Source organism: Lipotes vexillifer, unplaced genomic scaffold (genome assembly GCF_000442215.2).
Source record: "Lipotes vexillifer unplaced genomic scaffold, Lipotes_vexillifer_v1.1 scaffold863, whole genome shotgun sequence".
Lineage (NCBI taxonomy): Eukaryota > Metazoa > Chordata > Mammalia > Artiodactyla > Lipotidae > Lipotes > Lipotes vexillifer.
The window spans coordinates 664,857-682,087 of record NW_006788168.1 but is presented as its reverse complement, the minus strand read 5'-3'; the positions used below and the strand labels follow the sequence as shown (position 1 = coordinate 682,087).

At 43.2% G+C, this 17,231-nt stretch overlaps 1 protein-coding gene across 1 annotated transcript in view; it reads right to left on the bottom strand.

Moving 5' to 3' along the window:
- Positions 1-17,086: 17,086 nt before the first annotated feature.
- KIF13A (kinesin family member 13A) overlaps positions 17,087-17,231 on the bottom strand; it is a 216,818-nt gene continuing 216,673 nt past the window's right edge. The window contains exon 42 of the mRNA XM_007461260.1: positions 17,087-17,107. Coding sequence (XP_007461322.1) covers positions 17,087-17,107 — 21 coding nt within the window. The remainder of the gene's footprint in view (positions 17,108-17,231) is intronic.

Sequence of the window (17,231 nt, the reverse complement as noted above, 5' to 3'; positions counted from 1 at the left end):
CCAAATATAAACACATTTGTTCATATGAACACTTACACATCAAGACATCAAGGTATTGAAGTTAACCAAAGTTTCTGTAAAGAGCAGGCTTAGGAATCCCTGTTCTTTATTAGTCTCCAATCAACAATTTAAGTAAGAGTTGATGAACCTGCAGCTTATAGTGCATGTAGATTTTTTTCCCCTCCTATTTAACATTTGGTACATTTCACCTTTACCACAATGTGAGCAGAAATGAAATTAAACATTTTTAATTTTCATTAGCTTCCTCTTCCAAAGGAAGCTAGACTATTACCTGAAATGAAATTCTGGATTTAGTACTTTTTTAGTGTCTATTATCGCAGGTAGCAGAGCTGATTTAACAGAGCAACTAACCAAACATAACGGTTAACAAGATGATTTTAAACCCAGTACCTATAACCCACGGCCTGTCTTCAAACTATCTCACCTTGTTTGGGTCCATTATAAGGACAACAGCATATCACGAGTCACCACAAACATGGTTCTTCAAAACCAAAAAACAAAAAGAACTCTACAGATATTCTCCAAAGCAAATATGAGTGAAGTTATACTATTCTACATGTAATATTAAATAGGCAGTGTTGCCAAACAAAGGCAACTCTGCAGACATGGAGCAAAGCCTGTTAAACAGACCACCTCCGGTGAGAGAAAGCTCCCTCTGCCCACAAAGGTTTAGATTCAGAATTAAAACATCAAAGCACGCCAAAAGTCTCCGCAGAGGCCCTAACCAAGCAACGCAGAGCTTCTGCCAGCCACGATTAAATCCAAGCCACAACTTAGATGCTTTAAATTAGTAATAGTTAAACCAGCTCTTTTTCACTTGTGTGGTCATAAAATCTTGCCCCTTCTGTGAGGCAGCAGTAACTCCTAAGCACTTACTATAAGAAGCACCTGCTTTTAGGCCCATGTCTTTCAGCTGAGGTGCAGAGATCAGTGAATGATCTTAGCTTCGTGCCCGCTCACATTGGAGTATAAATCCCTTGTCTCTCCCAGATTAGATGGTGCCATGCAGAACGGCAGTTACTCTGCAAACAGGTGGTAAGGACACAGACCTGCAAAAGGCCACTAGGAGTAGACAGTTAAGAAGGAAAAGCCATTTTTCTCTCTTCACTGCTGGCCCTTGTGACTATGCCTCTCTTTAGCTCATCATCTGGGCCTACCCTTTGCAGCTACACTTCCTCAGATAACAGCCTCTTCCTTTTCTCAAGGTTTGCTTTGAGTTTACAAACAAAAAGGAGCTGACTTTTCCCCTTCATTTGCTCCATCGTTAACTTTAGAATGGGATTTTTTGAAAAGTCTTAGAAGACTGAGATGGAGAAAAAAAAATGCAATAGGTCTTAGAAGCTTTCTGTCCTAAATTCAAATTAAGGAAAATAAAAGTACAGCGGCCAGTTCTACATCAAGTCGAAACAAGACAAGTAAGATCATTTGTTTAGATTTTTTTCAGCAACTTTCACTGACAACTTCCTACCCATGCCAGCAATATGGAAAAAGAAAGGGGAAATGTTTAAGGGGTGACATAAGAGAGAAGAAGGGATGGCTGAGGAGAGAAAGGAAGAGCAAATTTTAAATTCTGACAAATAGTCACGATGAGCAATTCCTGAAAACTCAGTCAAAAATTCTGCCAGGTCCGCAGCTGACCTGAGCTCACCTTTGGTGAATTGACCCTTCGTAAGTCAGTCTTCTGAGTCTAGACTGGCTCCTTGTTGATCCAGATTCACATGCTGTAAAATAAACGAAGGAGGGATGAGGGGTACTTTGCAGGAATGGTGCTACAGACGTGCAGAGTATCACTTACTAATGTCGTAAATAATGAAGGACTAATAAATAATACATTAGAAAGAAAAGACCCTCGTTATTGCCACATCATGGTTTCCTAACATTTTATATCCAGAGTACCAGGTGCAAATTGGATAAATGTTTACTAGATGGCTGAATGCATATTCACAGAGGCTCGTTATTTCAATTTGTTATTTCCCTCAACCACTTTTATGTGATGGAATTATTTTTCTGTGTATTTCAAAAATACTTTAGTTTGTTAAAATCATCTTTTATTATTAAAACACCTTTAATCCCCCCTTTCTTTTTAAACACAGTTTACCTTAGACCATGTACTACTTGCTGTGTCAGAAGTAAATAGAAAAAAATCACTTTTATGTAATCGGATGAAGGTAGTGCTTTCCCTCAGGGATTATACCAAAATAGGAACTACAGGAGGAGGATATATCCTTTAAAACCAGACCTTTGGAATACTATGCAACAAATATTTACTACATTCTGATCCATATGTTCTGCAGATAGAAACATGATGACGACATAGGGCCTGCCGTTTAGGGACAAGTAGAAATGGTTATACTTTAAGTGTTTTGAATAAATACTTAATGCAGATAAATTTCCTTTTGGAAATATGTATTGCATAAATGGCTGTAAGTTTACATTCTTTATTTTAAACAATTTTCAGTTGAAAAAACCTTCACCTAAACCAGCTTTGTCCCCATACCCTGGGCTCAGTGGAATTGTGGTCAGGATGCTCAACTAAGAAATGAGTTGAGTATGCTATTCCTTTATTTATTTATTTTAAAAAGTTAACCATTTAATTAATTAATTAATTTATTTATTTATGGCCACACGGCTTGTGGGATCCCAGTTCCCCGACCAGGGATCGAACCCGGGCCCCCTGCAGTGGAAGCACAGAGTCCTAACTGCTGGACTGCCAAGGAATTCCCTAGCCCTTTGTTTAGATGTAAATAAATTCTTTAGTATAAAAGAACAGGGTAAAAGAAAATACTGTAAAATGTAAACTCTAGACGGAGATACATAGCCCTGAGTTTGCAACGGGACAAATTGTGTCCCCAAATAATTGCAATATCCAAGTAGGATCTTCCAGAGGAGAGGAAGAGACCAAGGAATATGATTTAAAGTTTCCCACACTCTTATTTAGTAATTAATTGCATGAGATAATAGCACTAAGGGGGGACTTCCCTGGTGGTGCAGTGGTTAAGAATTCGCCTGCCAATGCAGGTGACACCGGTTCAAACCCTGGTCTGGAAAGATCCCTCATGCCGCAGAGCAACTAAGCCCGTGTGCCACAACTACTGAAGCCTGCGAGCCTAGAGCCCATGCTCCGCAGTGAGAAGCCCACGCACCACGAGAAGTAGCCCCGCTTGCTGCAATTAGAGAAAGCCCGCACGCAGCAGTGAAGGCCCAGTGCAGCCAGAAATAAATTTATTAAAAAAAAATAGCACTAAGGTGTATCCACTGTGAGCCATGCACTTCGCTGTGTGCTTTATGTGCATTCTTTTTCATCCTTAAAACGTCTTTTAGGGAGCTGTCTAAAAGAGAAGGGTTAAGGAGTTCACTCAAGGTCATACACTTGGTAGTTGACATGATGGGCTCTGAACTCACATCTAATTTGAAAACCTGTGTTCCTTTCTTTAAGCCAGGCAGCATTCTAGAACTTCCCACAGCCAATGGGCGGGTGCAGGGAGTGGAGTCTGAGATGTTTACGGAAGCTGCTCAGCCCACTGACATTCCGGCCTCTTCTCACCGAGGTTTGTCCAGCTGCTTCTCAGTCAGGGCCTTGGCAGGGTTTCTGGAGTGGAGTAAGGGCTCTGCTAAATAGGTCGGGGACAGTGGGAGGTGTCTTATTGGGCCCCCTCACCTGTGAGTTCCCCTCTTTGTAGGGTTGCCAGACAACCTAGAAGACACCCAGCTAAATTTGCATTTCAGAAAAGCAACGAATAATTTTTTAGTATAAGAATGTCCCCAGTTGTGCAAATAATGCATGGGACAAGTTCTTTGCTAAATCTGGCCACCCTGCTTCTTGGCACTATTTCAGAATGTCTTGGATTAGAATTAGAGAGAGTTGCATGCATGCTGGAGTAATTTACAACTCTACACGTGATCTTTAGCTTAGAATGAAGATATCCTGGCTATTGACCAGAAATGTAGGAAACTCAACTGCAAGCACATCATCCCTACCCCATACCTACCCAGGCTGTTCCGTGGTTTATCATGGGATGCTGCCGTTATTCACCTGATTAGCTTCTAGTACAGCAGACATGTCTTGACATGAGCAGACATGAGTGTCCATGACTCAGGTATTCAAGAAATGTAAATTCCTATTTCTTTAATTCAACAGAATTTCTGTTCCAAAACCCCATTTTTTAGAGGTAGCAGAAACATAAACTAAGTCAAGTCAGGTCTCAGCACCCCGCCTCTTCCTAGAGTCATTCCTAGGGTGCACGTCATGCTGTGGGGAGGGATGTGTTTCTTGATGTTCCCTGTGCCTGCAAATTGTTGCCAAGGCACCTCGCCTTCCTGGCCTTCTGCCCGCTTCAGTCCAGGCCTTTGCATTCCTCCCAGTCCTCCTGGGCTGAGATGCACGGTGTAGCCCTTCCCTCTCCAGGGTCTCCTTGCACTCCAGGCCTCTGCTTTGGGGAGTGAAGCCTGAAGCTTTTCGCCATTGAATCCTACTGTCTCAGGTGGGAAGGGCACGTAGTTCCTCTGGAGGACTCCAGGCACCTGTGTCCTCTCTGTTCCCCTCCCCTCTCTAAATACCCTCTGCCTAGACAATCTCTCTCAATCTTTTTTTTTTTTTTTTTTAATCTTTTTCTGGGCATGGCCTCACCCTCCAGCTCTCAAATATTCTTCCTGCGTATCCAATTCCCCTAAGGATCTTAGGTTTTTGGAAGGTTATTCCTTTTCACCCTGGCTTATTCTCCCCACCCTCACCCCCTGCCAGGCAATGAATACGAAACAGTTTTCTTGATAGGGAGAGAGAGAATAAAGCGAGAATAAAGGAAAGTATCCTAACCAACTGACTTTAAACATCCTCAGGCCCCATCCCTCCCTTTTTTTTCCCCCAATGTCAAAGCTAAAAGAATTAGATCCTGGTTAGTTTTAGGCACAAACTTTGCTTTTCCACAGTAGTCCCCAAATCTGGCATCAGCAGCAGTTGGGAAGCATTTAAAACATGGATTGTCAGGGCCCCAACCAGATCTATAGAATCTCTAGGGTTGAATCTAGGAATGCACTTGTCCTCTGGCCTGCTTCTGAGAATGACTCCCCTTTTCTTTCCCACATCTTCTGCCTTCTTTCCCTTTCTTTCTTATCCCTGGAGTGGCAACATCCAGTTAAATGTTCCTTGCACAAAACCAAAATCTAGTGTGGAGTTCCGTATCCATCTTTCAAAGGGAAGATAACCTGGAGGGCGAGAGGATGTTCCAGAGTCTCATCTCCTCTTATCTCTTACCCCACTTTTCTCATCCTTCAGTGTCCTGTCCACATTCCAAGAAGAAACTCTCAGTCTAACCCATTAAACAGGAACATCCAACAACTTATCATCTCCATCCTGTGTCAAATGCAAAACTATTTCCCAGAGACCTAAATGCTGCTTGGTTCTTAGGAAGAATCATCAGCAGATCTAAGCATCCCAGTTTTTCAAGGCTTGGGAATACTTCCAGAGGAAAGGCCTAAGCAATTAATATATATTCCCAACATGCGTAAATTACAAAGTAAGGTCCTTAAAAATCGCTTGCGTTGATTTGCTTACATTATTGTTAAACACCCTCTTAATTTATTTAGAGAGGCCAGTTCACCTTTTTTAAAAGTGAATATGGGGCTTCCCTGGTGGCGCAGTGGTTGAGAGTACGCCTGCCAATGCGGGGGACGCGGGTTCGTGCCCCGGTCCAGGAAGATCCCACGTGCCGCGGGGTGGCTGGGCCCGTGAGCCATGGCCGCTGAGCCTGTGCGTCCAGAGCCTGTGCTCCGCAACGGGAGAGGCCACAACAGTGAGAGGCCCGCGTACCGCAAAAAAAAAAAAAAAAAAAAGTGAATATGGCTAGGTAGGACATGTCAGGCTGGCAATACCATTGGCCTATTTTATTCTAAAATGAGGTTAGGAGTACTGAGCTAAATTGGGGCTTTTAAAGGATTACGTCCTAGGGAGTGATGAAAATCATTCGCAAGTAATGATTGGAAAGACTCAACCCCTGGGATGGTAGCTGATATTTTATAAAAGTCAGCTATGCTTATTGACTTGACTCAACAAAAAGTCATGTATTATTATGACATCGGAATATACTTCTCCATAGTAAGTAGCAGGGCAAAGAGCCTGAAAAATTAGGGAGTGGGCAGGCTGAACAGGAGCAGAGAAGTGAATGTAGCCTAAGCAGCTTCCAATAATTCCTTTTTCTTTCTTTCTTTTTTTTTTTTTGGCTGCACCTCGCGGCTTGTGGGATCTAGTTCCCCGACCAGGGTTCAAACCCGTGCCCCCTGCATTGGGAGCGCAGGGTCTTAACCACTGGCCTGCCAGGGAAGTCCCTTTTTTTCTTAGGAAAGTAAATTTACACTGAATATCTCACTCCAGGCTTAATTATTGAGAAATATATCTTTCTCTTTGAAGTTGATTAAGCAGTGACAGAGAAAGACAAATATTGTATGATTTCAATTTCAAGTGTAATCTAAAACATAAAACAAATGAATATAACAAAACAGAAACAGAGTTTTATACAACAGAGAACAAACAGGTGGTTGCCGGAAGGGAGGGAGGCGGGGGGGGAAGAAAGAAATAGATGGAGGAGATTAAGAGGGACAAACTTACAGTTGCAAAATATGTGAGTCCAGGGTATGACATGTACAGTGTGGGGAATATCGTCAATAACTAAGTAATATCTTTGTATGGTGACATATTGTAAGCAGACTTACGGTGGTGACCATTTTGACAGGTACAGAAAAAAATCACTATATTGTGTAACAGGAACTAACATAGTATTGTAGGTCAATCATACTTCAAAAACAAATATACATACAAACTCATAGAAAAAGGGATCAGATTTGTGGTCACTAGGGGATGGGGGAATGGAGGGAGGGGGAATTGGATTAAGGTGGTCAAAGGATACCCTAACCTTCCAGTTATAAGATAAATAAGTCCTAGGGATGTAGTGTACAACATGATAAATACAGATAACATGGCTGTATGTTACATATGAAAGTTAAGAGAGTAAAGCCTAAGAGCTGTCATCACACACACACAAATATTTTTTCTATTTCTTTATTTTTGTATCTATATGGGATGATGGATGTTCACTAAACTTGTTGTGATAATCATTTCATGAGTATGTAAGTCAAATCATGGTGTACACCTTAAACTTAGACAGTACTGTATATCAATTATAACTCAATAAAATTGGAAGGAAATTGATTGATCAGGAAATATTATAACAGATGCCGACCGTCTACAGAGCACTCCGCTAGATGCTGTAAATAAAGAAAACTAGTTTTCCTGCACAGAGTGTCCTCTTTTCCTGAAAGGTTGACACAGGCATGGAGTTGAGAACCAAAAAATCAGACTTCACAGGTTGCAACGAACTATAAAGTTCTGCTAAGCCAGTCCCACAACTAACGCATGAGTGACTTTTTCAGCTTTGTAAGTACCCATTATGTTGGGGCTTTATTGTCTACAGAAATGAAGATCCGTGCTTCCTGAGGGGTGGAGAGTGGTCCTGGCAGGTGACAGCTGTTATCTCCGGGACCTGCTCTGGGACTCAGCCTGGATGGACCTAATCCCCGGGGAGACTTCATCAGCGAGTCTTGCCAATAAGTGCTCTCTTGGCCGAAAGCTGATTTTCTCTCAATACTTGTGTTGTTTTATATATTTGTACTTTAGATAATAACCTTGCTCTTTGTGACGGTTTGTCAGATTGTGAAGCACTTTTTCCATTTGTTACTAATTCGTTCATTTAATAAATTTTTATTGTTACTGTTGTGTTTCGTTATAGGAAACTTAAGTCCAGAGTGCTTAGGCTATATACTCAAAGTCACAACTTTGTGACAGTAATAGAACAGATATCTCCTGACTCAAATTCCAGTGAGTTTTACCCTATTTGGGATGTGTTCTTTGTTTTCATTGACAGCATTGGTAAGTTTAGACTATGTACAAGTATCGTGGTTATGGATTTACTTAAATTTGTCTTTTTTTTTTTTTTTTTTTTTTTCCTCTCACTGTTGTGGCCTCTCCCATTGCGGAGCACAGGCTCCGGACGCGCAGGATCAGCGGCCATGGTTCACGGGCCCAGCCTCTCCGCAGCATGTGGGATCTTCCCGGACCTACGGGCCCAGCTGCTCCGCGGCATGTGGGATCTTCCCGGACCAGGGCACGAACCCGTATCCCCTGTATCGGCAGGTGGACCGTCAACCACTGCGCCACCAGGGAAGCCCTAAATTGGCTTTTATCTTCTTATTTTGTTCATTCTGTCCACCCTGTTTTTTGTTTGTTTTTTTTTGGCCGTGCCTCGCAGCTTGCAGGATCTTAGTTCCCCGACAAGGGATCGAACACATTCCCCCTGCAGTGGAAGCGTGGAGTCTTAACCACTGGACCGCCAGGGAAGTCCTACCCTGTTTTTTTCTATGTTGCCTTCCCCTTCCTTTCTTGCCTCCTAATGGTTAATGGTTCTGTTGTCCCTGCCTTTCCTCCCTTTCTGTTGGTTATGAAGCTGTTAACACTTCCTCTCTTCCTTCCTTCCATTTTAACATGAATCGTCTGAAATCGATCAGCCTCTCTCCTCTTCCAGAACGACACTATAGAATGCTTTCTAGTCCAATCACTCTTCCTCTCAACTGTTGACCATATTTTTGTCCCACGTCATTTTCACACTTACACACAAGTTTTGTTCTGTTGATGCTTGTTTAGATTTAACCATGTATCGACTGATTTCTTTGCTCACCACTCTTCCTTGGCTTTTATTCCTTCCATCTGCATTTAATTTTCTTCTTGAAGTACGTGTTTTAATAGTCTTTTAGTGGGATAGGTGGTAAAGTCTTTGTCTCTGCCTAAAATGTTATTTGCCCTCATTCTTGAATTACTAACAAATCAGAAACTGAAGCACAGATTGACTTTCTCTCAGAATTTTGGAACTATTCCATTGGCCTCTTGATGGGAGAGCATGAGTCTTGGAGATAGAGATAAGCATGGTTCGGATAGATGTTAAACATAGTACAGGGATCCTGGAGCAAGGGTATGACCAGTGAGAGGTAGACATGGAAAGGTGCTTGGAGTCAGGTCAGCAGGATTAACCTGGTTCAATAGAAAGAGGGGGGCTTTGGCATCAAAGTGACGTCAGGCCTGGAGCTGCCATTCACCTGCTGTCTGACCTTGAGCGATTTTAAACTAGTAAAGCTTGTTATTTCAAGTTTTTTTTTAAGTTGTTGGTTTTTTATTTTTTGAAGAATGATCCAACCTATCCCTTTACAGAATCCATATCAGGGATGTCCCAACCTTTAGTTAAGGGCTATATTTCATTTCCTTAGAGGCTGGAGATCCCCAAATGAAGGCAGTACAGACAGCAGAATCTCTGAGCTATAGGAGAAAGGAGGAATGCCTCTGCCTGCATCTTTCCCTTCTCTGCTGGAAATCCAAAGAAACTAAGAGTCAAGTGTAACAGCTGCAACCACTATACAGTTCTTCTGAACAGGATTTTGAGACTGACAGACCGATTATGATCATCTTGCTGGATTTGAAGCTCAGCTCCGTCATTTTCTGGCCCTTATGATCTTGACAATCCTTAAACTAAGACTGTTTTTTCAACTACAAAGAGGGAGTAATGACAGTATCTACCTCACAGCGTTGTTGAAATGATTTCAGGAGACAGTGCATATGAAATCCTTTACACCCAATAATGATGCAATGGGGTATTTGTTAATATTAAACAGATGTATCATTTTGCCTACAAATCATGTTACTCTCTGGTTCTCCACTCTTTGTGTCAGTTCCACATCTTCCATCACACAGTGGTGGGTACTGTCTTGAGCACAGCTTAGCTTTCAGACCTCACCTAGGTAATAAGTAACCTTGAGAGCCATGTTTTGTTGAATGAGGAAAGGGTTGTTTTAATTCCAAGAGCATTCCTTTACATATTCAAGCAAAGTTTGGAGGTCTGAGCATTTTGTTAAGAGTCAGAGTATAGAGAGACCGGCTCTACGGTATAAAGGTGGTTCCTGTGAGACAGGAAGGGAAGGAGAAAGATGGAATCAAGAAAGGGGATGAGGGCTTCCCTGGTGGCGCAGTGGTTGAGGGTCCGCCTGCCGATGCGGGGGACGCGGGTTCGTGCCCTGGTCTGGGAAGATCCCACGTGCCGCGGAGCGGCTGGGCCTGTGAGCCATGGCCGCTGAGCCTGTGCGTCCGGAGCCTGTGCTCCGCAAATGGGAGAGGCCACAGCAGTGAGAGGCCCGCGTATCGCAAAAAAAAAAAAAAAAGGGGATGAGAGAAGAGACAGAGACATTCAGAGGTTGAGACCATGGTGGGGATGCTTCCTGGTCTGTAAGAGGAGACCTAGTCCACCATGTCTTTGGGATAAGATGTTGGGAAAACCATTAGAAGCTGAGACAGCTTGAGAGGGAATTTGAGACTGCCTAGCCTGAGGTCTGCTTCTTCCTGTCGGCATCCTCCCAGCCTTGCTTTGGTAGGATGGAGGGAAGGGATGGGCTCCAGAAAGCATCCACCTTGTCCCTCTTGTGGCACAGATAAGTTCCTGAAAGACACCACGAATGATGCAGAAGAATCAACAGCTGAGAATTAAGTCACCGTGACTGTCCAGGGTTTGCCACGCATGGGCACTCCTGTACGGAGTACCACAGAAGGGGCTGCACTGTGGACAGCCCAGATCTGCGGCAGGAAGAGCTGAGCCTCACAAGTACCAGTGCGAGGCCAGCAGGGAAAGCTGGTCAGCAGAGGATGCTTGCCAGGTTTGCTGGGAGCAGCTGTCCTCAAAGTTTCTCACAGACCATCACTGACATCAGTGGTGGATGAAGACCGAAGTCTGTGCCCAAAAATGAGATGAGAAAAGCTACTTCTCAACCGGGGTCAGCAGGAGGCAGCAGAGGGCAACAGATTATGGGCACCTCTCCTGGCTGACGGGACAACTAAAGGTGCCTTCTAGACCCATCCTGGGAGGCGAGGAGGAACAGAGAGGGGAAGAGTGCCCCAACGCTGAGTTTGAGTTGACTGAATATTTACCTGAGTCTAATTTTTTTAAATTTATTTTATTTTTATTTATTTATTTATATATATATATATATTTTTTTTTGTGGTACGCGGGCCTCTCACTGTTGCGGCCTCTCCCATTGCGGAGCACAGGCTCCGGATGCGCAGGCTCAGCGGCCACGGCTCACGGGCCCAGCCGCTCCGCGGCATGTGGGATCTTCCCGGACCGGGGCACGAACCCACGTCCCCTGCATCGGCAGGCGGACTCTCAACCACTGCGCCACCAGGGAAGCCCATATTTATTTTATTTTTGGCTGCGTTGGATCTTCGTTGCTGCGCGCCGGCTTTTCTCTAGTTGCGGCGAGCAGGGGCTACTCTTCGTTGTGGTGCACGGGCTTCTCATTGCAGTGGCTTCTCTTGTTGCAGAGCACAGGCTCTAGGCGCGCTGGCTTCAGTAGTTGTGGCGTGCTGGCTTCAGTAGTTGTGGCGTGCTGGCTTCAGTAGTTGTGGCGCGCTGGCTTCAGTAGTTGTGGCTCGCAGGTTCTAGAGCGCAGGCTCAGTAGTTGTGGTGCACGGGCTTAGTTGCTCCGCAGCATGTGGGATCTTCCTGGACCAGGGCTTGACCCTGTGTGCCCGGCATTGGCAGGCGGATTCTCAACCACTGTGCCACTAGGGAAGCCCCCCGAGTCTAATTTTAAACAGCAAGAAACAACCCAGGAATCCTTTTCTACATATCTGCTATGTAGATATGTTCGCCTACTTTTACTTTATTTTTTAACCTGTTTTTCTCTTTTAAACTACGTTAAAAAATCCCTTTATTTAAAAGTTTTTTCCAGTCATCCTCTTTTGGATTTAGAGTTTTATTTTACAAGCTTCAAGAGCCTTGAACCAACCCTTCTGCATATTTCCAAACATTTGGATGTGTATGACATTTTAATAGTAAAATAATCCTTTGTCAGTGTCTTCATTAAAAAAAAATCCTATATTCATAAACTCTCCTTTTGTTGGCAGTTTTATTTCTAAAGTTAATCATTAATATTGCTTGCCTTAATAAGAAATGATGTGTTTGAATTTCCTAAGATTCATTTTCTATTTTGTGCAAAGCCATAAAATCTATTCATTGTACCTCTAATGAAGCAAATCTGAAAAGAATCAAATGTGAAAATATAACTATAAATAGAAGCATAGTTAATAGTTCCCAATCATTTGCCTCTACCAGAAATATTAGTGCAGTATGATTATTGGCTATAACTCACATATTCAGATAATCCTAGTATTTTTACTTTTTATTCCATGGAAATGTGGCTTTCCTTTTGACCTTACTGTTTGAGTTGGATTTCTACATTCACTCATAGGTTCCAGTTAGCTTTGCTTTGCTTTGGCCCATGGCCTCAGCCCTGTAACTCCTAACAAATTACAGTCATTTTAAAATATGTCTACAAATTCTTAGATGTTCTCTTTTCAAAAGGAAGAGCCCAATTCCCTCCCCTGCATTCCTGACTCACTTCTAATGAATAGAACATGGTGGAAGTGACAAAGTGTGACGTCTGAGATGAGGTCATACAAGGTTTTGTGGCTTGTGTTTACTCTCCAGAGCTGCTCACCCGGGGGAAGCCAACCATCCTGTCATGAGGACACTCAAGCAGCACAGAGAGGTCTGTATGGCGAGGAAGCAGCAGCTCACCAGCTGTGTGACAGAACCACCCGAAAAGTGGGTCCTCCCAGCTCCAGTCAAGCCTTCAGATAACTGTGGCTCTGGCTGATATCCTGACTGCAGCCTCATGAGCAGCTGGAGGCAGAACCGCCTAGAACTGTCCACGCCGGAATTCTGCACCTGCAGAAATTGTGAGATAATAAATGTTTACTGTTGCTTTAAGCTGCTGAGTTTAAGGGCAGTTTATTTTGCAATAGGTAACTAATATTAATGCACTGGCTTTCTCACAAATATATACAGCTACATATAAAAGGACCAGGAAATAAACGTTGGTGACTTGGCCTTCTCATATCGTCATTAAGACACCCTTGGATGCCAGCAGTACTGAGGTTAGATCTTAAATCATCATTCTCGGTGAATTGCTCTTTTCTTGGCTTTTGCTGTGACTAAGTATTTTAACTCTGGTGTTTCTAAGTAGCTTGTTTCTAAGTGGCTTATTTGTCGTTGGTATATATGCTTGGTAAAGATTATGCTGATTCAACAAGTGTGACCAATTACATGAAGGTGTGGCACGCTAGACCAAGAAAAGACAATAACAAAGAAACCTAAGAACATCTCTATGTGATTTGGTTCAGGCAGATAAAGTTGCTATAAACACCAGTGTCTTCTGGTTTTAAAATGTAAATAGTTACAAGCGTTTTAGGTATCATGAAAGGGTCAAGTTGGTTTGTACTACTCTTCCCCAAACCAAACTGGACCCCTTTCTGAGTTGATCTTCTTTCACAGACTCCAATTCTAACTTACCTTTTTCTTTGTGAAACATTCATTGTTCTATTAATCAGCCTCTCAATGTCTTCATAAATAGGGTCCCACAAAGATTCGAGAGTTCCTTTCTCAGGGACACAATCTGGCAACGAGAAACCTACAATAATCAGCTCGAAGATGGCGGCCGTTGCCAACTGGGCTCAGATTACAGTGACTGAGGCACCCCAAGCATCTTCTCGAGCTACAGTCTTCTAAGAACTGAATGCAATGATACAGGCACCCCTCACAAAGGAGAGAATAACTTGTTTTTCCAAAAATACACAGTGGTGAGTGTGTGTCCCAGAACATCAGAAAGATGAAGACTGAGTTTTATTTCAACTTAAATTAACTCACAGTGTCCGAGAAAAAAAAAGACCATTAAGTGGCCCTCAAATCTACAATTATCTTTCCCCTCAGCTCAGGGGATTAGAAACAAATGACAAGCAGGTTAAATAGAAGACTCTGGGATTTTTCCACTCCCGTCAGCTCCAGTTCATAATGTATTAAAGGGGAGAACTTGTCTCCTGGCATTCTCGAGGAGTCTTCCATATTCCAGGTTCCCCCGCCAGTAGGATGCTGTCCACCCCCAGATGTCTGGGCATGAGAACAGACTGCCTTTCCCCCAGGTTAGGAGAAAACCTGAGACAAACTGCTACGAATTACAGACTGACTTCCTGTTGCTGTTTTCTAATTTAGGAGGTAGGCGCAGTATTACAGAAAGACACCTGCCCTAGTGTTAGTGCAGTAAGTTCAAGGCTGAAAACAAAAATCTCTCTACGTGGTTGTGTACTGGTAGCATCCTTTTCTATTGTTAGCTCTTGGTCTAGAAAAGAAAGCAAGAACTCTTATTCAATTACATCTTCTTTCAAGACTTTTCAAATTTACATGACCGGAAAGCTTTACTTTTTAAAGATTAATCATGTAATTAGTTATCGTTTTCTTCCCCAACATAGTTCTAAAGCTTGAATATTGTAACTTTCAAAGTAAGTATTGGCTAGAGAAGGATTTTTGGAAGATCATATCTGGCCCTTACCTACCCTGAAGGTATTTTTTATGAACAGTTATTCTTCCCATAAGTTGGTACCCTAGAAATGCAGGGCTAAATTTTTGCTATGATAAACTGTGTGTCCAAATAATGATAAACAAATGTGATGACAGCAGTAATACCGTACTTTGGAAATTAACTGGTAAACACACGCCTATATTTAACTATCCAGTATGTTCTAAAACCAGTGTGCTCTCCCATAGTCAATGACAAATGACAATGTCCATGACCAAATACCACTGATCTCATACTAGTAAAGGGAATGACAATTTGCTCATTTTGTCTTAAACTGTATTTGTGGTTGTCATGATTTATTTAAACATTAAATAGCTGCTTTCCTGCCCCAACTTCCATTCCATAAAATTCAAATAATTTGGGTTTTCCCCCCACCTACTTTTTCCTGGGAGTCTATGTAAGTCAATCTCTTTCGAGAACAGGCTAGACCTAGTTCCTGACCACATCAGAAAGGCTCTTGTTAATCTTTTCTGGAAAGATTCTGGAAAACCATTTTTAGATAACTCTTTCACATTAAGCTACCTTGAGCCACTGTTTCCAGGGTGGCAGGCCCTGCTGCTTCCTCTAAAGAAGTGCTTGATTGTTGTGACCACGTGTAACCCACCTTGGCCTGTCTGCTGCAGGTGCTCCCCTCTAATGTCAGTCAGTCTGGACTTGGGACACTCACCACTGCCTTCCGCTCTCTGAAGGTGCCCAGTCCTCCCTTAAGAGGCCTATCCCCCCATGACACGTCACCAGACAGAACACCAGGAGACACTGATGGAAGCGTGGGCTGAATCCTGGCTCTGCCTCCTGCTGCCTGTCACCAACCTCTCCACCTCCATTTTCCTTTTGTCCAACACTTAATAACAACAGAACCTATGGCATCCGCTGCTGTGAGGATTAAGCGAGATCTATATCAAAAGTTGGGAACAGTGCCTAGTACACAGTAAACCCTCAATGAATGTTTGCTGTTACTATTATTGTTTAAGCTACAGGGACACGCACACAAACAAATATGGAAAATTGATCCGAAACTAGTGGCAGAGTAATTAAAGACAAACAACATATGTTTTAAAATCGGAATTAGACAGTCTGTATTCTAAAACACACACACACAATCTGTACCAATTAAATACAATAAAGTTGAAAGGGACATAAATTACAGTTTTTCTTTTTTTTAAACAGACAATAGTAAAATACTACAGTCAGCTCACTATACACAAAAATCACAAACAGCAGCTTTGCATTAAAATCTCCAATATCTTACTCATTTACTGATGCTAAGAACTTAAAGGGAAAAGGTACAGCAGGCTGTACACACTCTCTCGCTCCCACGACACATTTATTGCTGTACATCCGGACCAACTGTACAGGCATCTACACAATAGGTACAGAAAGTACTTTTGTAAAAACTTCCACACACATAATCCTTCAGCGTCTCCATCGGTAACAGAATTTTACAAATGAAGACACGGACAGCAGGGTCATCTGTATTCAATCATCTCCTGCGAACACGGTGAAGTGGGCACCTGTGAACTTTATAGCTCATTCCATCCCTTCAGCATTTTCCAAAATTGAAGTAAAACAACAATGGCAAAACCACACCACAACAAAACCTACCAACCCCAAACAAAACCACAAAGAGACGAAAGTCAACACCCCCTCCCCGCAACCCATCTCTTGGTTTGTCCCTGTGTTTTCTTACAGTAATACTGCTCTCTGCATCCCACCTGCCTGGATGGCCTGGACCAAGGGACCAGAAACGCTGGGGTCAGAGCCCCAGTCATTGTCAATGGTTCCAATTCCACGGCAAGTCAGCAGGCGGCAGGCCGGGTGGAAGACCAAAGAACGGAGCTGTGAGATTTTTCAGTGTGCTTACGAAACAGGACAGAGAACGGCAGCACGTGGCCTGGGAGCCAAGGGGCGTATGGCACCAAACTTGCAGTCAAACACGTATGTACACATAAAACAAGAGTGGACAGCAAAAACATTCAGTCTTATGTAAGTTCTTTGGTTATAAAGAACGGCATTCTGTAACCTTTGCTGCAAAGAGGGATTTACAACCTCATTCTTAGGCAACACAATCTTTTTCATCTGCTCCTGTTCTGAGAGATCGCCCAAGCTGCTTTGGAACGAAGTCCAGTACCTTCTGATTTTCTACAAACCACTTTTCTCCCCATTTTAGTGTGCAGACTTGTCTGTCTCCAGACATACTATAGATACCATTTCATATACATAACATATACTATTTATAAAAAAAAATTAGAGCATTGACTCCAGATTCTACAGTAAGAACTGATTAAAACTGTACAAGAATAAAGTTTGTTTGAATCTGTGGAGGTTTCTACACAGTGTGGGTGTGTAGTGAGTGCACACAAAAATACTGCCACTTCATTAAGCCAGGATTTTCGGTTCTCTGGAAGAAAGCAGAGGCTGCCGATTCAGCCGAGTGACAAAGCGCGGCTTCTGCCGGCTCGGGAGGGGAAAGGAGGTGGCTCCCGAAGCCACGGCTTCTCTGCGCTGGTGTGAGGTCCGGCTGGGCCGCAGCACGTTTTAAAGATGGGCTGGTGCTCTGGCTTGCTGCCTCTCACGGAGCGGTCGTGCTCCCCTGGAACACAGAGGCTGGTGAGTGCAAGCTCCTGTCCCTGCCCTCCCCACCCACAGAGACCATCCCCCCACGAGGGGCTCTTCCTAGAGGGACCTGCAGGATCTGGCTGACTATGGGATCCAGT